Raw genomic sequence first — 16,521 nt, 5'->3', positions numbered from 1 at the left:
ATACACTTCCTGATAGAGCTACATGTATGCATCTAAGAACCTCATTACTTTGCTCAATTTTCACAATAGGAGCCTACCTATGTAAATTACTTGATTGAGTCATGGAAGTTGGGTAAAATGTTGTGGAAAAATTATAGAAAAGCTTTAAAAATGAATCTGTAAAATGTACCTTGTAACCACCCTGCCAAATTTGAATGAATATAAAAGTGGCCATATGTTTAAAAGTTAGGTTTCAACACACGCATAGACATATAGTAGGGACCAAAGCTTATGAATCTTGGGGTTTATGGGTGTATATACGAAATAGTGTATATTATATATGTAAACCCTTCTGTATAGACCACTTTAACATTTACATTTATGTGGAGAAGCAACATTTTCACCATTTCGGTCGGAGTTTAACAACATATTGTCAGAAACGCAAAGAGTCTGCTCTTCTTTCTGTTTTTCTTCTGCTCTTCTTTTCCACAGCTTTAGGGAATTCTAAATAAAGTGGTTACAGCATTTGAGGAGGAGTTGTGCTAACTATCGCTAACCTTAACCCTAAAAGTCCTAAACAGAAGCATTTACTTTAGAATTCTTCACACCACAGTTGTATTATTATTATTATTATTTTTTACCATATTTTCTTAGATACTATTTTCTAACACATATAAAGTGTGAAGACGATAATTTGCTGCAAGACATAATGTTTCCAGAAGTCTTTTTCATACAGAAAGTGCAGTTTCAGAAGAGGAATGATCCAAATCTAAAGCTGGAACAGACAACTCTTTGGCTTACACAAAGGTTTCATGCTGAATCCTCAATAATGTGTATAGCTTTATAATAGTTTATTGCACACATGCATATTGGGCAAGATCGCAGTGTGTGTTCTGGCAATAACACAATAAAGTATCTACAGGTGTGGTGATTGTAAATCTGTACTGGTTATTTTTGGAAACGGTAACTAAAAAGCTGTGTGCGTGCACACCCACCACCACCTACATGTCTGTCTGCCACCATCGACAGAATTAGTAATGTGGGAGTCACTGCTCTATATTAAAATAATCTGGACAAAAAGTGCAAGCTGCTAATCTAAGGAGGCTCACAACTACAAGGCAAAGTTCACAAATAAATTCAATTAGAGAAGAAAGAGAGAAGATTTCAGCAACACTCTCTCTCTCGCCCTAATACACATAGAAACCAACCTGAGTCCCCAAATGAGAGCGAATAAGCAGAAAGCCTAAAGGCATAAACATTAATGCCTAGAAGATCTGCTCAAAGAGACAATAATACAGACTATAATGCAGGGTCAGTGTGGACGGTAATGATTCGGTGTCCTTGGCTTTCATGGCCACCGGTGCAAATGCAAAGCAGATGGCCTGGCTACTTTGTCCTCTCTGCTGCTAATCAGGTGCTAAATATCCATCAGTCTGCACTAACACACACTACATCCCCGTTACTCCCTCTGTCCTCTATTAAAAGATCGTTTGAGTTATTTCATAGCATACACGCCAGCGCTTTAATATAGCAACTTTGATACTTCAATGTGAGCCATTTAAGTCGAATCAAGCAACACGGGAAATCACTCTATCATTGTGTTTATGAGTAAAAGACAACTAAAAACACTTCATTTTTTACAGTCAGTCAACATAAGACAAGGTGAGAAACCTCAACACACGTCTTAGTGAATTACATATTTACCCGCATTATACAGCAGATACAGTACATGTGCCAAAACTTTTATAGTCAGAGCTCTACTGTGACGTAGGAGGTGAAATTTAAAAGCAAAATACTTTTCACTTTTACAGTGCAGTTACAGTCCTGCACAGCTAAGTGCCTTGAAATTGGGTGCTTCTCAATTCCTTTTATTACCAGCCGCGACAGACTGCTATTGTTTTCATAGTGTGTGTGTCAGTCAGGTGTCTGTCTGTCTGTCTGTCTGTCTGTTGTGATAATGTGCGATGCATAGGTAGAAACATTGCACTTTATATCACGAGCAGGAGTTTTTTTGTGATGTAACAATATCAAAAACTATCTTAGTCCACCAATGCATGGTAAGTAATTGCGCTGTAATAAAACTCATTTGGTTTTCCTCAGCCTCAGAATAAGCCTCATGCATGTTGCTGTAGCCGACAGCCTTGCTTTTCAGAGGCAGAAACCTTGTGCTGCCATATTTTGGGTTCTGAAGCAGAAGCTTATTACGCAAATGAGGACTTAATGCATAAACCGGTGAAGAAGAGCGTCATTCTTGCCTGTGGTCATCAGACTGTGTAACTCCACCCTCGGTGTGTCAGACATCCTGAGTCAATAGGCAATGACTGTAATTACCACTGCCATCACCGATATCCCTGTGCTTTTGTGTATAATTGTGCTGCATTTGCATTTCCCTCGTATATTTGTAAGGTGTATAATCTTTATTTTTGTCAGAGTATACTGTACCATAGCTAATATCTTAGTAAAGGCTGTTATTTTCTGTCCCGGGGGTCATTTAAGTATTTCTGATTCTGATTCCGAAGAACGAAGAAACAGCAGAGACTATTGGAATAGAGAGGGTTGTGAAAAACTGTTTACATAATTTCTGGTATGCAAAGACCTCCATGGATCGCTTACACACTCGATAAATGGAGGGAGTCTTCTGTCTGTCAGTCTGCACTGTCACCATTAGATGTCGCTAATTCTTACACAGTGGATCTTTAATCCTAGATTGGGGTTACACTTCGTCCAAGTAGTTCAACAATGTTCTCCCATTTCCTGATGTTTTTGTCACATATTGTTGTTGTTGTTTTTTCTCCATTGCCCTTGTTTCTTTGTAATTTCTCGACACAATGCTAAAATGCTTTAACAAACCAAATTTATAATCTGCTGAGGCATCCGCAATTCAAAAAATCTTTGCTTCTCCCTCTCTTGCATCCATGCTCTTTCCTCAGTTACCACTAATATTGGTGTATTAGTGTATTAGAAGATCCATGTAGTGCTCACTATCCTCTCATCTGCTCCACGGTACTGTTACATCCCTGTCATACATTGATATAATATTCTTGACGGTGCAAACACACAGATATACCATTTTCATCATTAATATCAGCATTGACATTTTTTTCTGACAAAATTCTTGGCTATATCATCCAGCCCTATACCTCCAATCTGAGATTCACAAGTCTTCATAAGTACACAGATTAAAGGTTTGGGGGCGTTTAACATAGATTCGGTGTTATTTTTAAGTCTTTGCTCAGAGATGGCATGAGACAAGTGACAGGAATCAGGTTTTTAAACGCTGCAGAGACACATTGCAGCCTCTCATTTAGTGGATCAGTGGTTTCTGATCTGAGGCATGCAGGAAGACTCTGAGAGAACGATGAAGACAGGAGCGGGAGGGAGAGGGGAGGAGAGAGAGGGAGAGTCAATGATTTCCCCCAACGCCTGTTTAAATTGTGTCTCCAGTCGCTCATCTGACCCATTCGTTATGCTGAACCATGGGGGAATCTGATTGGGCTTATTACTCTCTCCTCAGAACTGATTCAGGGAACAGAGAGGGGGATAGAGAAAGAGAGAGAGAGAGAGAGTTAGCCTCTACTCCAGTTCATTGTGAATAGACACTATCATCAGTGTTGTCACTATCAGGACTGTACAGCCATCTGACTGTGTCCCTCCCTATCTAACCTGGCTCTCCTCTGCCTCCCTGCCATTGTGCAGCGGAAACAAATGAGCGGCATCTCTGCTCCCAGTGTCCTGGTTCAGTCACGTGTGGACAAAGTGAGATGAGACTATCGGCATGCATTGTCTCCCTCGTAGTCTATGCTGGCGAATGAGAAGCAATGGATGTTCTGTGAAGGACACGTAAGGTAACTGTGTCCACACCGGTAAAGGTACATTTGATGGACCTTGAAACTGGCAGGATTTTTCCACTTCACATTAGTATTGGGGGATAGTATTGGTGTACAAAAGGCGGCAAATTTGGGCACATAACATTGAACATGGCGGGGGGTGATGCACAAAGCCATCTGTTTATGACCTTAACATAGAACCTGGAAGCCGCATCTAAGGTCTGATAGTGGTGAGTTCTGATTTATGTGGCGACAACTTGAATAGAGCACAGTTTCTCCGTCTCTAATCATCTCCCTTCAGCAAAGGAACAACAGGCATCTAGTGTGAAACTCAGTGTGACTAATCTAACCTTAACTAAAGTTAGCAATATGAATTGATCAGTATTTGATGAGTATTTAAACGTTCTCCCCCACGTTTTCCACGGGCTCTCCACTTTCAAAAACATGCAGAGGTCAATTGGACACCCTTGACCATAGGTGAGAGGGTTGTAAGGGAAACAACATTATTCGGCCTTCTCTAAAGTTATCAGCTCCCATTCCTAAGCACAAGCCGAAGCAATTCAGGACGGGGCCTGCCGAAACTATCTAATCACAGCAGCCTTGGTGTAGCATGGGCACCAGTCTGCTGTCTATAGAATGTGTCTCTTCATATTTTCGAAGAGACTGACCGGACTGGGGCAGATGACTGACGCTATTGCGCAGTCCTCCCCAAGGGCAGCTCAATGACTGACAGAGGATGCCCAACTGTTAACATACTGTGTCCTCAGATCTGAGTTGCTTCCAATAAAGCTTTTCAACTAAACTCATCTCTGACTCCAGGAAACTCCATCTTTTGTCGACTCACTAAATAATCAAATCTCCGCAACAAGGGTGAATGGTTGGTTGTCTGGCTACCTTTGGAGAGTGAACCCTGCCTTTCACCCTATGTCAGCTTGGATTGACTGCAGTGGTCCATGACCCTCATGTGGTGGATAAAGTGGTAGACAATGAATGGATGGATGTGCGTCACCTGACAACACATCACAGGCTTTCAGAGCTTTCAGGTGTTCTCATAGTCTGGTGGTCATATTGATAGCCTCCATGACAGTGGCACTATTCCCACCTGATTACTTCAAAGCCAGAGAGATATGATCATAAATCTGCCATAAATACTCATATTCAAATAATCTCTATGGAGATATCAAATATGGATATCCCATTATTTACTCTGCACACATAGACTTAGCCAAATCTATTTAGACTATGAACTGTTTTGATCATAGCTGCAAAAGCAATCATCAACAATAATGAATCTGTCATTTGTTTTCTCAATAAATTGATATTTATAGTTTGCTCTAATATATATATATATTGTACTGTAAATTCTCCAAATGACCAAACCTTGCACAGAGATTCAGACTTGTCACTTCATCGGGTTAAATCCACAGGCTCTTGGTAGAGCAGGTCGTCTTTCAACTGGAAGGTTGGGGGTTTGATCCCCTGCACCTCTCTACATGCCAATGTGTCCCTGGGCAAGACACTTAACCTCAAGTTGCTGCTGGTTGCTGACAGATGTGCCGCATACACAGTGGATGGATGCACTGTTTGAGTATGTAACTGCTATTTTCTGCCTGTGGGAGTGCAACTTACCATGGCCGCTATAGCAGCAATTATTACAGGTACCTGCGACATTTGAGCTTCATATGATTAGCATACATTCATTTTATGACATACCTAAAGGTATTTTATTTTTCCAGTGGTGTTGGTGGGTAGTTCCTTGAACGCAATTGAGCGTTTAAGAGACTATAATCTAGCATGTTCTTGAAACATCATTTACTGTCTTCACTCTCTTCATTCATCACAGACCTATGTAGTTGCGAAGCTGTTCCATTAAGCTGTACTTTTGCCCCATTTAAGTGGGTATTATAATGTGCATATATGAAGGGCTACCACATCATACAGTGTGAGCTCTCTGCAGTGTATTTTAAATGACAAGGCTAAAAGATATGCTGTATCTCTGTGGTAAAATCAATCGCACCACATACTGAAAACCACCACCAAGAACTGCCTCTGATGTTGTACACAGCTACCCTCATAAATCAGAGGCGAGCATGCTTGTGCTAACGCTTCATAAAGCTGTCAAAAAATGATCAGATGTGGCATTTGGAGGATGACCTCTAAACCACTCTGCTTAGCACGGCACCGTTGATCCAGCATCATTGTTTTTGAAAACATGATATTTTCTTCTCAATAGCTACTTCCTGAGACTTTTGAATTGAACTATGGTCCATTGAAAGTGAGAAGAATTGTTTTTTTTGAAATTATGCAGACCTGGAGAGCTCTTGAGAGAAAAGCTCTATTGACTGTTTGACTGTGAGCTGAATCATCTGAATACCCTGAATACACAATGCAAGCGGTTATTCAGGCTTTTAGTGAGTCCAAAACCCCAGCAAACACTGAGGTATAGAGCAGAGGATTTGTTTTCTCTTTATGTCATTGTTTTGTGTCAGTCAATCAGACATTCATGGCTCTAAGAAGAATTACTTTTCATCCATGTTTTATTCCAGTGACACATTGCGACAAATACAATCTACGTAAAGGCCTGCTGCACCTCACTTTTGAGTCTTTATGAAATAGCTAGTAGCTTCAGCATATATATGTAAAATCTGGTTAAAATGATTGACATGAAGAGTAGCCAATAGCACTGCATGAACATTATAGCATGACAACATAGCTAAACGAGGAAGACAGCCAAGTCTCTGTTGTGGAGGACTTCTTGCCATCGCCTTTGTCTGTATCAGTGGTGTTGACCACTGCTGGAGACAACTTTGACCCTAAACCATTCAGCACTTTGTAGACCAACAGTAGTATTTTGAAGTCAATACTTTGATACATAGGAAGCCAGTGTAAGGTCTTCAGAACTAGAGTGATAAGATCTACTTTTTTGGTCTTAGTGAGGACTCTAGCAGCAGCATTCTGAATGAACTACAGCTTTCTGATAGATTTTTTTGGGGAGACCTGTAAGGACACTGTGAGACTAGTACAGCCTGCTGACGATAAATGCATGGACAAGTTTTTCCAGATTCTTCTGAGACATAAGTCCTTTAATCCTTGAGATATTCTTTAGGTGGAAGTAAGTTGACTTTGTAACTGTTTTAATGCGACTGTTGAAGTTCAGGTCTGTCTGTGATAACACCTAAGTTGCTGGCTTGGTTTGTGGTTTTTAGCCTGACCATTTGAAGCTGGGTATTAACTTTAAATTGTTCCTCCTTGGCTCCAAAAATTATAATTTCAGTTTTTTCGTTATTGAATTGGGGAAAATTCGGCTTCATCCATTCATTGATTTGCTCAATGCATCTACTCAGTGCTTGTATTGGGCTATAGTCTCCTGGTGATATTGTTATGTAAATGTGTGTGTCGTCTGCGTAGCTATGGTAACATATTTTGTTGCTTTTCATGATCTTAGCCAGTGGGAGCATATAGATGTTTAACAGAAGAGGCCCCAGAATGGGGCCTTGGGGAACTCCATATGTAATTTTTGCATACTCAGATGTGTAATTACCTATAGAAACAAAGAAGTCCCTGTCCCCTGTAGGATTCAAACAATTTTAATTCTGTGCCAGAAAGTCCTACCCAGAAATATTATGAATAGTTATAATAATAATTATAATAATAATTTAAAAAAAGAATGTCCTACCCAGTTTTCCCCAGTTGGTCTAGCAATATCTTATGATTGACTGTGTCGAATGCATCACTGAGATCGAGTAATACTAAGACTGAGATTCTACCATTGTCGTATAATAGTGTAATTTAAGACCTTGACAAGAGCCATCTCAGTGCTGTGGTGTGGTCTAAATCCTGACTGGAAGACATCAAAACAGCTGTTCATCAACATGAAGTTGTTCAGCTACATAAAAACAGCTTTTTCAATGGGAGGTTTGATTAGGGGTAGGGGGATTGGAGACGGCCCCCAATCTCCCCATAGACTCCAGCATAGTTCTGCTTTAACACATTTAGGCTTATGCTCTGTACTAACCAAACCTAAAACAATAAATCATCGCTGCTCATATAACCAAAATGTTTAAAAATGGTGAAGCCAACCTGCTGGCTTTTGTTATTTTTAGTTGCAATCTGTCAATGTGTTTGTTTCATTTTATTCTCCAAGGTGAAAACATTTATTAATGTTGTAGCTGTTGCTTTTAAAACTCATGGCATGTTCACGTTGCACTCTGTGCATCCCCTGACACTCAATCCTGGTATCTCATTGCCCAGTGGGTCTTTTTGCCTTGGCGGATGCTGACGAGTGGGTGGTTCAGACCCTTTGGCAAAATAGGATTATCAAATATACAATACATGCATTTCAGGCCCCAGTGTGAAGGGTTCAGCTCCTGTGAGTTAATAGCTGACCTCACTGTGTAATTTTATACTCACTCTGGACATTAATTTGTCCGTCAATCTACAAAGCATTTTGTTAACAATTGCAAGAAAAAGCTAGAATATAACGTACAAGCCAGCAGACACTGTAATTTTGCAAACACACCAGACAAAGATACTTTTTTACTGTAACCAGGCTTTTCAAACAATATGGACTGATTTGAAAATGGCCTGGGTAATGACCCTGTTGGCCCGAGGGAGTTGTTTAGGACGAAATGACTGCTTGTGTTGGGCTCCGGTCCATAATTAGGTCAGAATGCATATGCTTATATTGTGATGTTGGCCCGTGAGGTCTAGCACAGCTACAGTTATAGTGTTTACAGCGAGTCCATGTGTGTCACAGTAACTCACTGAGGCCCTCTAGTGCTTCTAAGATGCTGAGAAGTAGAGGGAGAGAGATCACTGGGGGCCGTGCCCATTCACAACCCCTGTGCTGTGTTATCAGAACATGTTAATTGCACTGTAATGGGGCAGAGTGTTTATACAGCATTTAGCTGCGTGAAAATGTTGCTGCTTCAGGCCTAAATGCTTGTGCAGGAGGGAGGCATGGAGGTTGTACACGGTCTTGACCTCAGCCTCACCCTCTTACATTCCACACACCTACATCAACTTATTCTCTGCTCCTGCTCTCGCTTTTCCCTACTTCATCACCTTCCCCTGCTTCTTGTCCACCTCCGTTTACCTCCTCTCTTTTATTGATCATCAGCTGATGTTGGGGAAAGAGAGGGGCTGTAATTAAGGAGGCTGACTGGTCTGTCAATTCCGCTCGGCACGGCATGGAGAGCACCAGATCAAGCGATGGCCCTAATAGGGTTTCAGACTGTAAACAACACGCACACCTGGACAGCAGCAGGCCCCAGGGACGAACAGGCGAGAGCTGCTGTTGACAAGTTAGCGCTGATAAAGACGGGAAAGTTTTCCACCACAGATGTAGTGGATGTGTACAGAGGATAACAGGCAAAGAAATTTAGTGAATAACAGAACATCTGGTCGTGTTTTTAACTGTTGTAATTAAATGACAAACACAAGTTCGATGTCACTTGTCAAGCTTTGTCTGTTTGATGGAGTGAAACGTTTATCCGTGTGATGATTTTTTTTTTTGTCATGTCAAATGAAAATCTATTTACATCAAGGAAAATGCAGCACAGAGGTCCATGCTCACTCTGAAGTGTTGTCCTTTGTTTTTAAGCAGGACCAAAATATTTTTTTCATTTTTCTACAGTAGATGGAGAGGCAAAAAATTGTAAAGTATATTGCATATTATATTATTATATAATATATTATATATGTATATTGTAATTATATTGGCACAATTAAAACTATTGTACATTTTTTGGTTTCTAAAACACTATTATTTGGTGAAATCCTGTTCATGTCCTGATAGCATCCAGAAAGCTGCCTTGACACATGAAAAAATCTGCAGGTGACGATTCAGACATGATGTGGTCAGTGTCAATGAAGCTGCACTCCCAGTGCTCCCCCCTCCAATCGGCTTCAGACAGTGTGGGTTCTGTGTGTTTTGAGGGTAGAGCTTTGATGAGAAAACAGAAAGGAGGAAAATGGGATGTATTGGTTGCATCAATATCCTTTTGCAACTTTTTCCAAACCCCTACTACTACTAATGTGTTTCCTTTTCCCAGGAATGTTTCAGACGCAACTTACAGACTGATGCTTTAAATTAGGCAAGCGTAATCATTAGTACAAAAATACACATTTAGAACAAATATCGTGTGATCCAAAAGCCTTATGTTACTTATGTTATTATGAAGTTCATATTGGAAATTTAATGGTACAATATGTAGTATTTATGGGTTTATATAACCCAAAATCCACTTTTTATACATATTATGTGCTCCTGCATTGTCTAGTCGCTGTATAATAGTTTTTGTTTCATTTTCGTAGTGTTTCAAAAAGTCATGTTAAATAACATGACCGCGGACCGCGGTTGCATAGCCACTGTTAGCAGCGAGACACCATGTTTCTACCGGAGCCTGTAAGGACAAACGCAAGAGAACAAAACAAGCGTCTCTTTACTTGTAGCTGAAGTCCCGCCTCCTCTCTCTCCACTTCGTCTGCTACGGCCGCGGTAGCTCGCCCTCTCCCTCACCTCACGAACCTCATCTGCTGACACGGAGAAAGACGACGAGGACGACATTTGACCAGCTGCGGATACCGTAGCGCTCAGGGAAGGGAGGGGGTGAGCAGAGCAGCAGGTCTTTGTTGTAAATTTCAGCCTCTCCTCTAGATGGCACTATAAACTACTTACTTCCCCTTTAACTGAAATACTAAACACAATTGAAAATAAATTCAAGTAAATATTCTCTTCAGGGCAGGGGTTAGATATAATCATCATCATCGTTTTTATTGTTTTATTTTCTTTTAGATTTTGAAAATGCAAACTTGGTGAGGTTTAAAATTTTGACACCGTATCCCAATTCACTTGAACTGTATAGTGTAGTTTTATCAGACTTTTAGACCCCACTATGTGTGTGTGTGTGTCTGCGTGTGTGTTTTGCTTCCTTGTATACTTTGTAGGACAGTGAAGCAGCCCTGTGTGCATACTCCTGCTCACTTATGTGCCATCTGTGTCCTTGTGTTGGGCTGATGCTGATCCGCGGCTTTGATCAATAAAACAACCACGACATCTACGCCGCTGCCCTCTTGTTGACTCTTGTGTGTCTCTTGTCTCTCCTGCAGAGAAAGTCAGTATGCTGTCAGCATTGATCGCTCCCTTCAAGTACATAAGCCCTGGGACCAGCGGCACAGAGGACGAGGACAGTTTAAGTAAGCGGCTGCCTCTTTTCCTTCTCTCTGTCAGCGTGCTGTGCTAATTCCCTCACAGGCAGGCCTAATTTGGAAATGATCTTTCTGTCACCCACATAATTCATTATTAGGGAAATGGGCTATTTAATTATGCACGGGTGTCAGCTTGCGTGCTAAAATCTGTATTATCTTATAAAAGTGAGCTATTAAATGTTAAATTTGAGTGTTTGTGATAAATTAGAAATGGATGTGTACTAACATGCCACACACAGCACCTAGAGCTGCAGTCTATACTTCAGCTCACCAGTGAATGCAATAACTTGATGACAGACTCCTTTTTTACCATCAACATTGTCATGGCAAGATGTGAGCAGCCTATTTTATTCCATCAGAAATGCAGTACTTCACCACTTCCCCTGTAACTACTTTTGAAGAGCATGTCACAGCTGTTCAGAATCTGCTCTCACAGAGAATAATAGTGTGAAATAAAGCAGGCTACAGATATTCTTTCCCCTCCTCTCCCACCCCACACAATCCCCACCCCCATTACAAATAGGATTGCTGCTTTACTGTTGGCAATGGGGATGATGTTTCCCACTTACGGCACAGATTCTGAACCAATTTGGAGGCAGATTACAGGATCATTTGGCGGATAACATCGCCATTTTTAAGGGATTTGTATTTGTATTTTAAAAGACTTAAATATAATAGAGCCATGTGGTATGAAGTGGGCTTGAATCAGGATTGTGGATTTGTTCATTACCGTTTCACTGTGTGTCAGGTGGCTCAATCTGCCTGGAGAGATTTTCCTTGATTCATTTTATTCAGGCAGGATAAATGTGAGTGTCATATCAATACTTTTTGTCATTTTTTTCACAGTGATTTTCTTTTGCCGTTCTTGTTGCAGGTACCAGCAGCGCAGAGGTGAAGGAAAACCGTAACTTTGGTAACTTGGAGGACCGCACCATAGGATCTGCAGAGTGCCAGTCACTTTTCCGCTCTGACTCTACCAGAGGTGGTGGTTCTGGGCTAAAGAGGAAACGGCCACTGGAGGAGGAGAACAACGGACACTTGTGTCACCTCCGCCTGATATACAAGAAACTTTCCTGGTCTGAGGCTCCAAAGAATGCTTTGGTGCAGCTGAATGAGCTGAGACCGGGGCTCCAGTACCGCATGGTGTCTCAGACAGGCCCGGTCCATGCTCCTGTCTTCTCCATTGCTGTGGAGTTGAATGGGCTGACGTTCGAGGGCACAGGGCCCACGAAAAAGAAAGCTAAGATGAGGGCTGCCGAGTTGGCCCTCAAGTCCTTCATCCAGTTCCCCAACGCTCCTCAGGCCCATCTTGCCATGGGAAACATCTCGAACCCCTCAGCTGACTTCACCTCAGACCAGGCAGACTTCCCTGAAACGCTCTTCAAGGAATTTGAGTCTTCGCCGTGCTCTGACGGTCTCTCACTCTGCAATTCAGCAGCTGAAAGCGATCTACTGTCAAGCGAGTTACTGCGACATGGACGGTTGCTCCGCCACACCTTGGACCTGATGGTGCAGGCACAGCAGAGACTTGGTGGGATTGTTCCAGAGCCCGAGGCCCCCAAGAGCCCCGTAGCAATGCTGAATGAGCTGCGGCCAGGCCTGCGTTACGCCTGCCTTTCAGAGCGAGCTGAAGGCCGGCGGCTGCATAGGTTTGTGATGGCGGTGCGTGTGGACGGCCGGATATTTGAGGGCTGTGGCCGCAGCAAGAAGCTGGCCAAGACTCAGGCGGCCCAGTGTGCTCTTCAGGCCCTCTTCAACATCAGGACGGCCCCTGAGGGGAGGACCAGCCTTAAAGCCAGCAGGAAGAGTTGTCCTCATTTACCTCAGGTGAGTACAGACGCATTGAGAGTGCCTGTCTTGTGCTAAGCTTCTTTGGCAGCCACTTCATTTCCTACAGGGGCCTGTAATGACCAAACCAGCAGGCATGCAGTGAAAAGCCAAACACCCTCCAACAAGTAATTAAGAAGGAAAGGCGATAGGAGATAAACTGAGTGGGGATGGAGGGAGAGATAGTGGCAGTGCTGTTAAAAAACGATGTGGAAGCAAAGTGACATTTACTTTGTCAAAATAAAGTAAATATAATGAAACTAAATACTGCAGATTTGTGTTGGCACAGTTGTTTTCTGCAAAGTCAGGGGACAGTATCTCTCTGTGAGACTTTTTTGAATGAAAAAGTTTATAAATGGGGCTAATTATTGTGCATGTGCTTCTAACATAAAAGAAATATGCATCACAAGCCAGATGTGCATTTATTTCCCAGTCATGTGTGTTTGCAGAGCTGTAATTGTCAGAGTTTTGTAATTTTGCAAATGTGTGGCATCACTGTGCCTACAAACATTAATTCGATCTGTTGCCCAAAGGAGATAGAAAAAGCAAAGAGCGCACTGACAAACAAACCACCCAATCCCATGCTCATTTACCCGAATATGTAAATAGCAATCAGAGCGGGGAAACTAATTTTTGAGAAACTTGAGGAAATTGGAAAGCCTAAAGACACAGTGGCTGGATTGACTGGCACTTGTTGACAGCCATTTTAAAACCTCATTTCAGCCACAGAATTCCATCCAATGTAGAACTGTTGTGAGTAGATAGTCACACTGATGTTAGTTGCCTGCTTCTTTTTATTCCATATACAAAGCAAGCATTTGCTTGTGGCCCAAATCTAAGAAGGGACCCCAAAGAAATGCTCATCATGTTCACACGCACAACATTTGTGAAATGAAAGGTCTATTCTTATCCATAGTCTTTCTGTGCAAAATTTAATTGAAACAAATCCTTAATATGTGACAAAAAAAACTTGGATGAATGGATTCTTCTTCTTGACCTCTCCCACATCAACTTAAAAGCAATTTTTACTGAATTTAGGTAAACGTGCAATAATGAGATCCATAATTTCCCTCTGTAAAATATGAATTTCCAAAAAATATTTAAACGGTGACAAAAACAACTCACTTGATTCTTATTCCTGACCTCTCTGACATTGTTCATATCAAGTTTCAGGCAATTTTACAGAAATTTAAGAACAAAAAAAATCAGCTCAGCCTTCAGTAATGATATCTGCAATTTCCTTCTGTAGTAAATGTAATATGTAAACACTGGTGGTGATGGTGTAACGGCAGACACTGTCTTTTGATACTGCGGCCAACTTTTCAAAGAATCGCTCTCAACATTGCTCTCTCTGAACCTAAGCTTTCAACTTCCAGTCTTCCATACGAAGTTCCTGAATACATTGGTGAATTTGTCTGTATTTTCTTCATGTGTTGCATGTGTTAATCAGTTCAGTGAGGCTGGAGCAGCTTCTCAGCAGATCTGAGGTATTAGATGCTTGGTACAGACAGATGCAACAAAACAAATCCTGGTTAAAACATCTCTGGTTGATGCAGATCCCCCAGAACACTTGTCGACAAATGTACTTTTCTAGGAGTGATGGCTATTGGGTAATAGCGTCGAGCCTGACTTTAGCCTGATAGAACTCCATGGAGCAATTTGCTTAAAATGGAAATTGAAAGACAGCTGCTGCTGTTCAGTGGTCACCATGTGTGCGTTGCAGAGATTTGATTATCACGTGAGACGACCAAGGATGGAATCTCTGGAGTCAGTAATGAGTTCTGTTGAAAAGCTTTATTGAAGACAGCTCAGATCGGAGGAGGGTAAACTGAGACAGTGCCAAACATGAACAACGAGATGTTAACAGTTGAGCATCCTCTGTCATTTCTCTCAGTGAATCCCAGAGTTAAGGATAGCTAAGGTTTTGGAGAAAAGGGGGAGAGGAGAGAGATGTCAGGTCTAGAAGTCTGCCACTTTCCTCTGCTGATACTTGGAGTCGACGTTGAGGAGGACTGCATAGTTGAGTTATCAGTCCTCTGCCCCAGTTAGGTCAGGTTCAAGAAAGATATAATGAGGAACACTCTGTAGACAAATTATGGGTGCCAGGGTTACACAGAGGCCTTTGTGGTTTGCATGTGGCAGCTGGCCTGTTGTCAATCAAGTTGTTAGGTTTGTGCTTGCTAATTTAAAGAAGGCCGAATTAAGTTTTTCTCTTACATGTTGGATGTATACAAAACTTGCAAGATGTTGCTTCTCTCTTGTCACTGCGTTAAGCCCGCTTTTCGCATGCCAGGGGAAAAAAAAATGTGTTTTTTGATTTGTTTGTTTCCCTTTTTTTTAGAGTTTCTATTCTTGGTCAAAACTGTGTCCTCACCATTCCTCACAACGTATCTGCAAAGTCGCTGGCAGATTTTGGCCTGGTTCGCCCAGGCTTACCCACAGGTCTTTTTTTTTTTTTTGCCTCAGGTCCCCAAAGTCTCATAAAACACTTCCTTCAGGTTATTGATGTGCTGGCAAACTGAAAGTGAAACTTAAAATGTTCCCTGTTCTGTCCTAATACACCACAACGCAATGTGTGAAGCAACGCATTAAGCTGTTCTTATCCTTCCTTGAAACCCTCTGTCACCATCTTATGTTTCTGTGGCATTCTGTAGGGAACGTGTCATATTAATATCTTTTTTTGCCAGCCTAAAGAAATAAACTGGCGACTGTGTCCTTCCCCAGAGTGCAACATCAACCCAACAAACCTGCACATGTTTGCCTGAAGAGAAACTTTTTCTTTTTCTCCCCGCTGCCACGGTTTCTAAGAGGATTTTAAGAGGATTTGCTGCACCCATTTAGTTCCAGAAAGCACTCGCTTGTGGAATTTCTTGAAAGTCAGCCGTGCTGTCTGCCAGGCTCAAGAGGCATTTTATTTTCATCAAGAAAGGACAGAAGCGCTTATACAATATGTAAACCTGCCCTTACAAACAATCACATGACCTGGCATGTGTTTGTGGGTACGATGTGATACATGTCTCAGCTCTCTCTCTATATATATTCCATTTTAGTGCCAAACACAAATTGCATTGGCAGGAGTTGACTACACTGAAGTACATTAGGGAGGTTTGCTAACTTCCTATTTCCATACCAGCTTGACTTCTCTTTCTGTTTCCTCTGGCTCTACCAGTAGCAGGATTTACTTCCTGAAGATATAGGTATATTAAGCTTTAACAAAAATTGTGAGAGGAGACGAGGTCTACTGCAAAAACAATTATTGGTGTGGGCATGTGTGTCTGTGGATGCATAAAACAAAGCGAAACCAAAACAACCGCTCCAAGGCCCACGCTGATGGTTTGTGAACTGTCCAGGGTGTGACCCCACCTATCACCCTCATCATGTCAGCGGAGATTGGCACAGCACCATCACAACCCTCCTGCGGAGGATAAAGCAGTAGAAAATGGATGGATGGATGGCGAGCAGAGAGAGTGTATTTGCTCTGCACCCTCCAAGAACAGCAGCATCAAACACCTGTTGTGCTCACTTGTGCCCCTTTCAGCGCAGCAAGGTACTGTCTGTCTCACCTTGTGCTTTTTCCACGGCGGTTTGATCTCAAATCAGTGATCAACAAGACTAAATATGTAATTCACAAATTCATTAAAGATAATAGCCAGACTGTAGATTGTCCAGGTGTATTATA

At 41.8% G+C, this 16,521-nt stretch overlaps 1 protein-coding gene across 1 annotated transcript in view; it reads left to right on the top strand.

Annotated features, from left to right (window-relative positions):
* The window catches only part of adarb2 (adenosine deaminase RNA specific B2 (inactive)), a gene marked incomplete at both ends in the record, with an annotated part of 213,178 nt that overhangs the window by 120,563 nt on the left and 76,094 nt on the right, over positions 1-16,521 (top strand). Inside the window, 2 exons of the mRNA XM_083901602.1 lie at positions 10,917-11,003; positions 11,890-12,842. Of these exons, the coding sequence (XP_083757728.1) occupies positions 10,917-11,003; positions 11,890-12,842 (1,040 nt within the window). The remainder of the gene's footprint in view (positions 1-10,916; positions 11,004-11,889; positions 12,843-16,521) is intronic.

The sequence above is a fragment of the Microchirus variegatus genome (genome assembly GCF_963457635.1).
Source record: "Microchirus variegatus genome assembly, chromosome: 15".
NCBI classification, from domain to species: domain Eukaryota; kingdom Metazoa; phylum Chordata; class Actinopteri; order Pleuronectiformes; family Soleidae; genus Microchirus; species Microchirus variegatus.
Note: the sequence above shows the minus strand (reverse complement) of the source record. Positions and strands in the feature narration are given on the sequence as shown.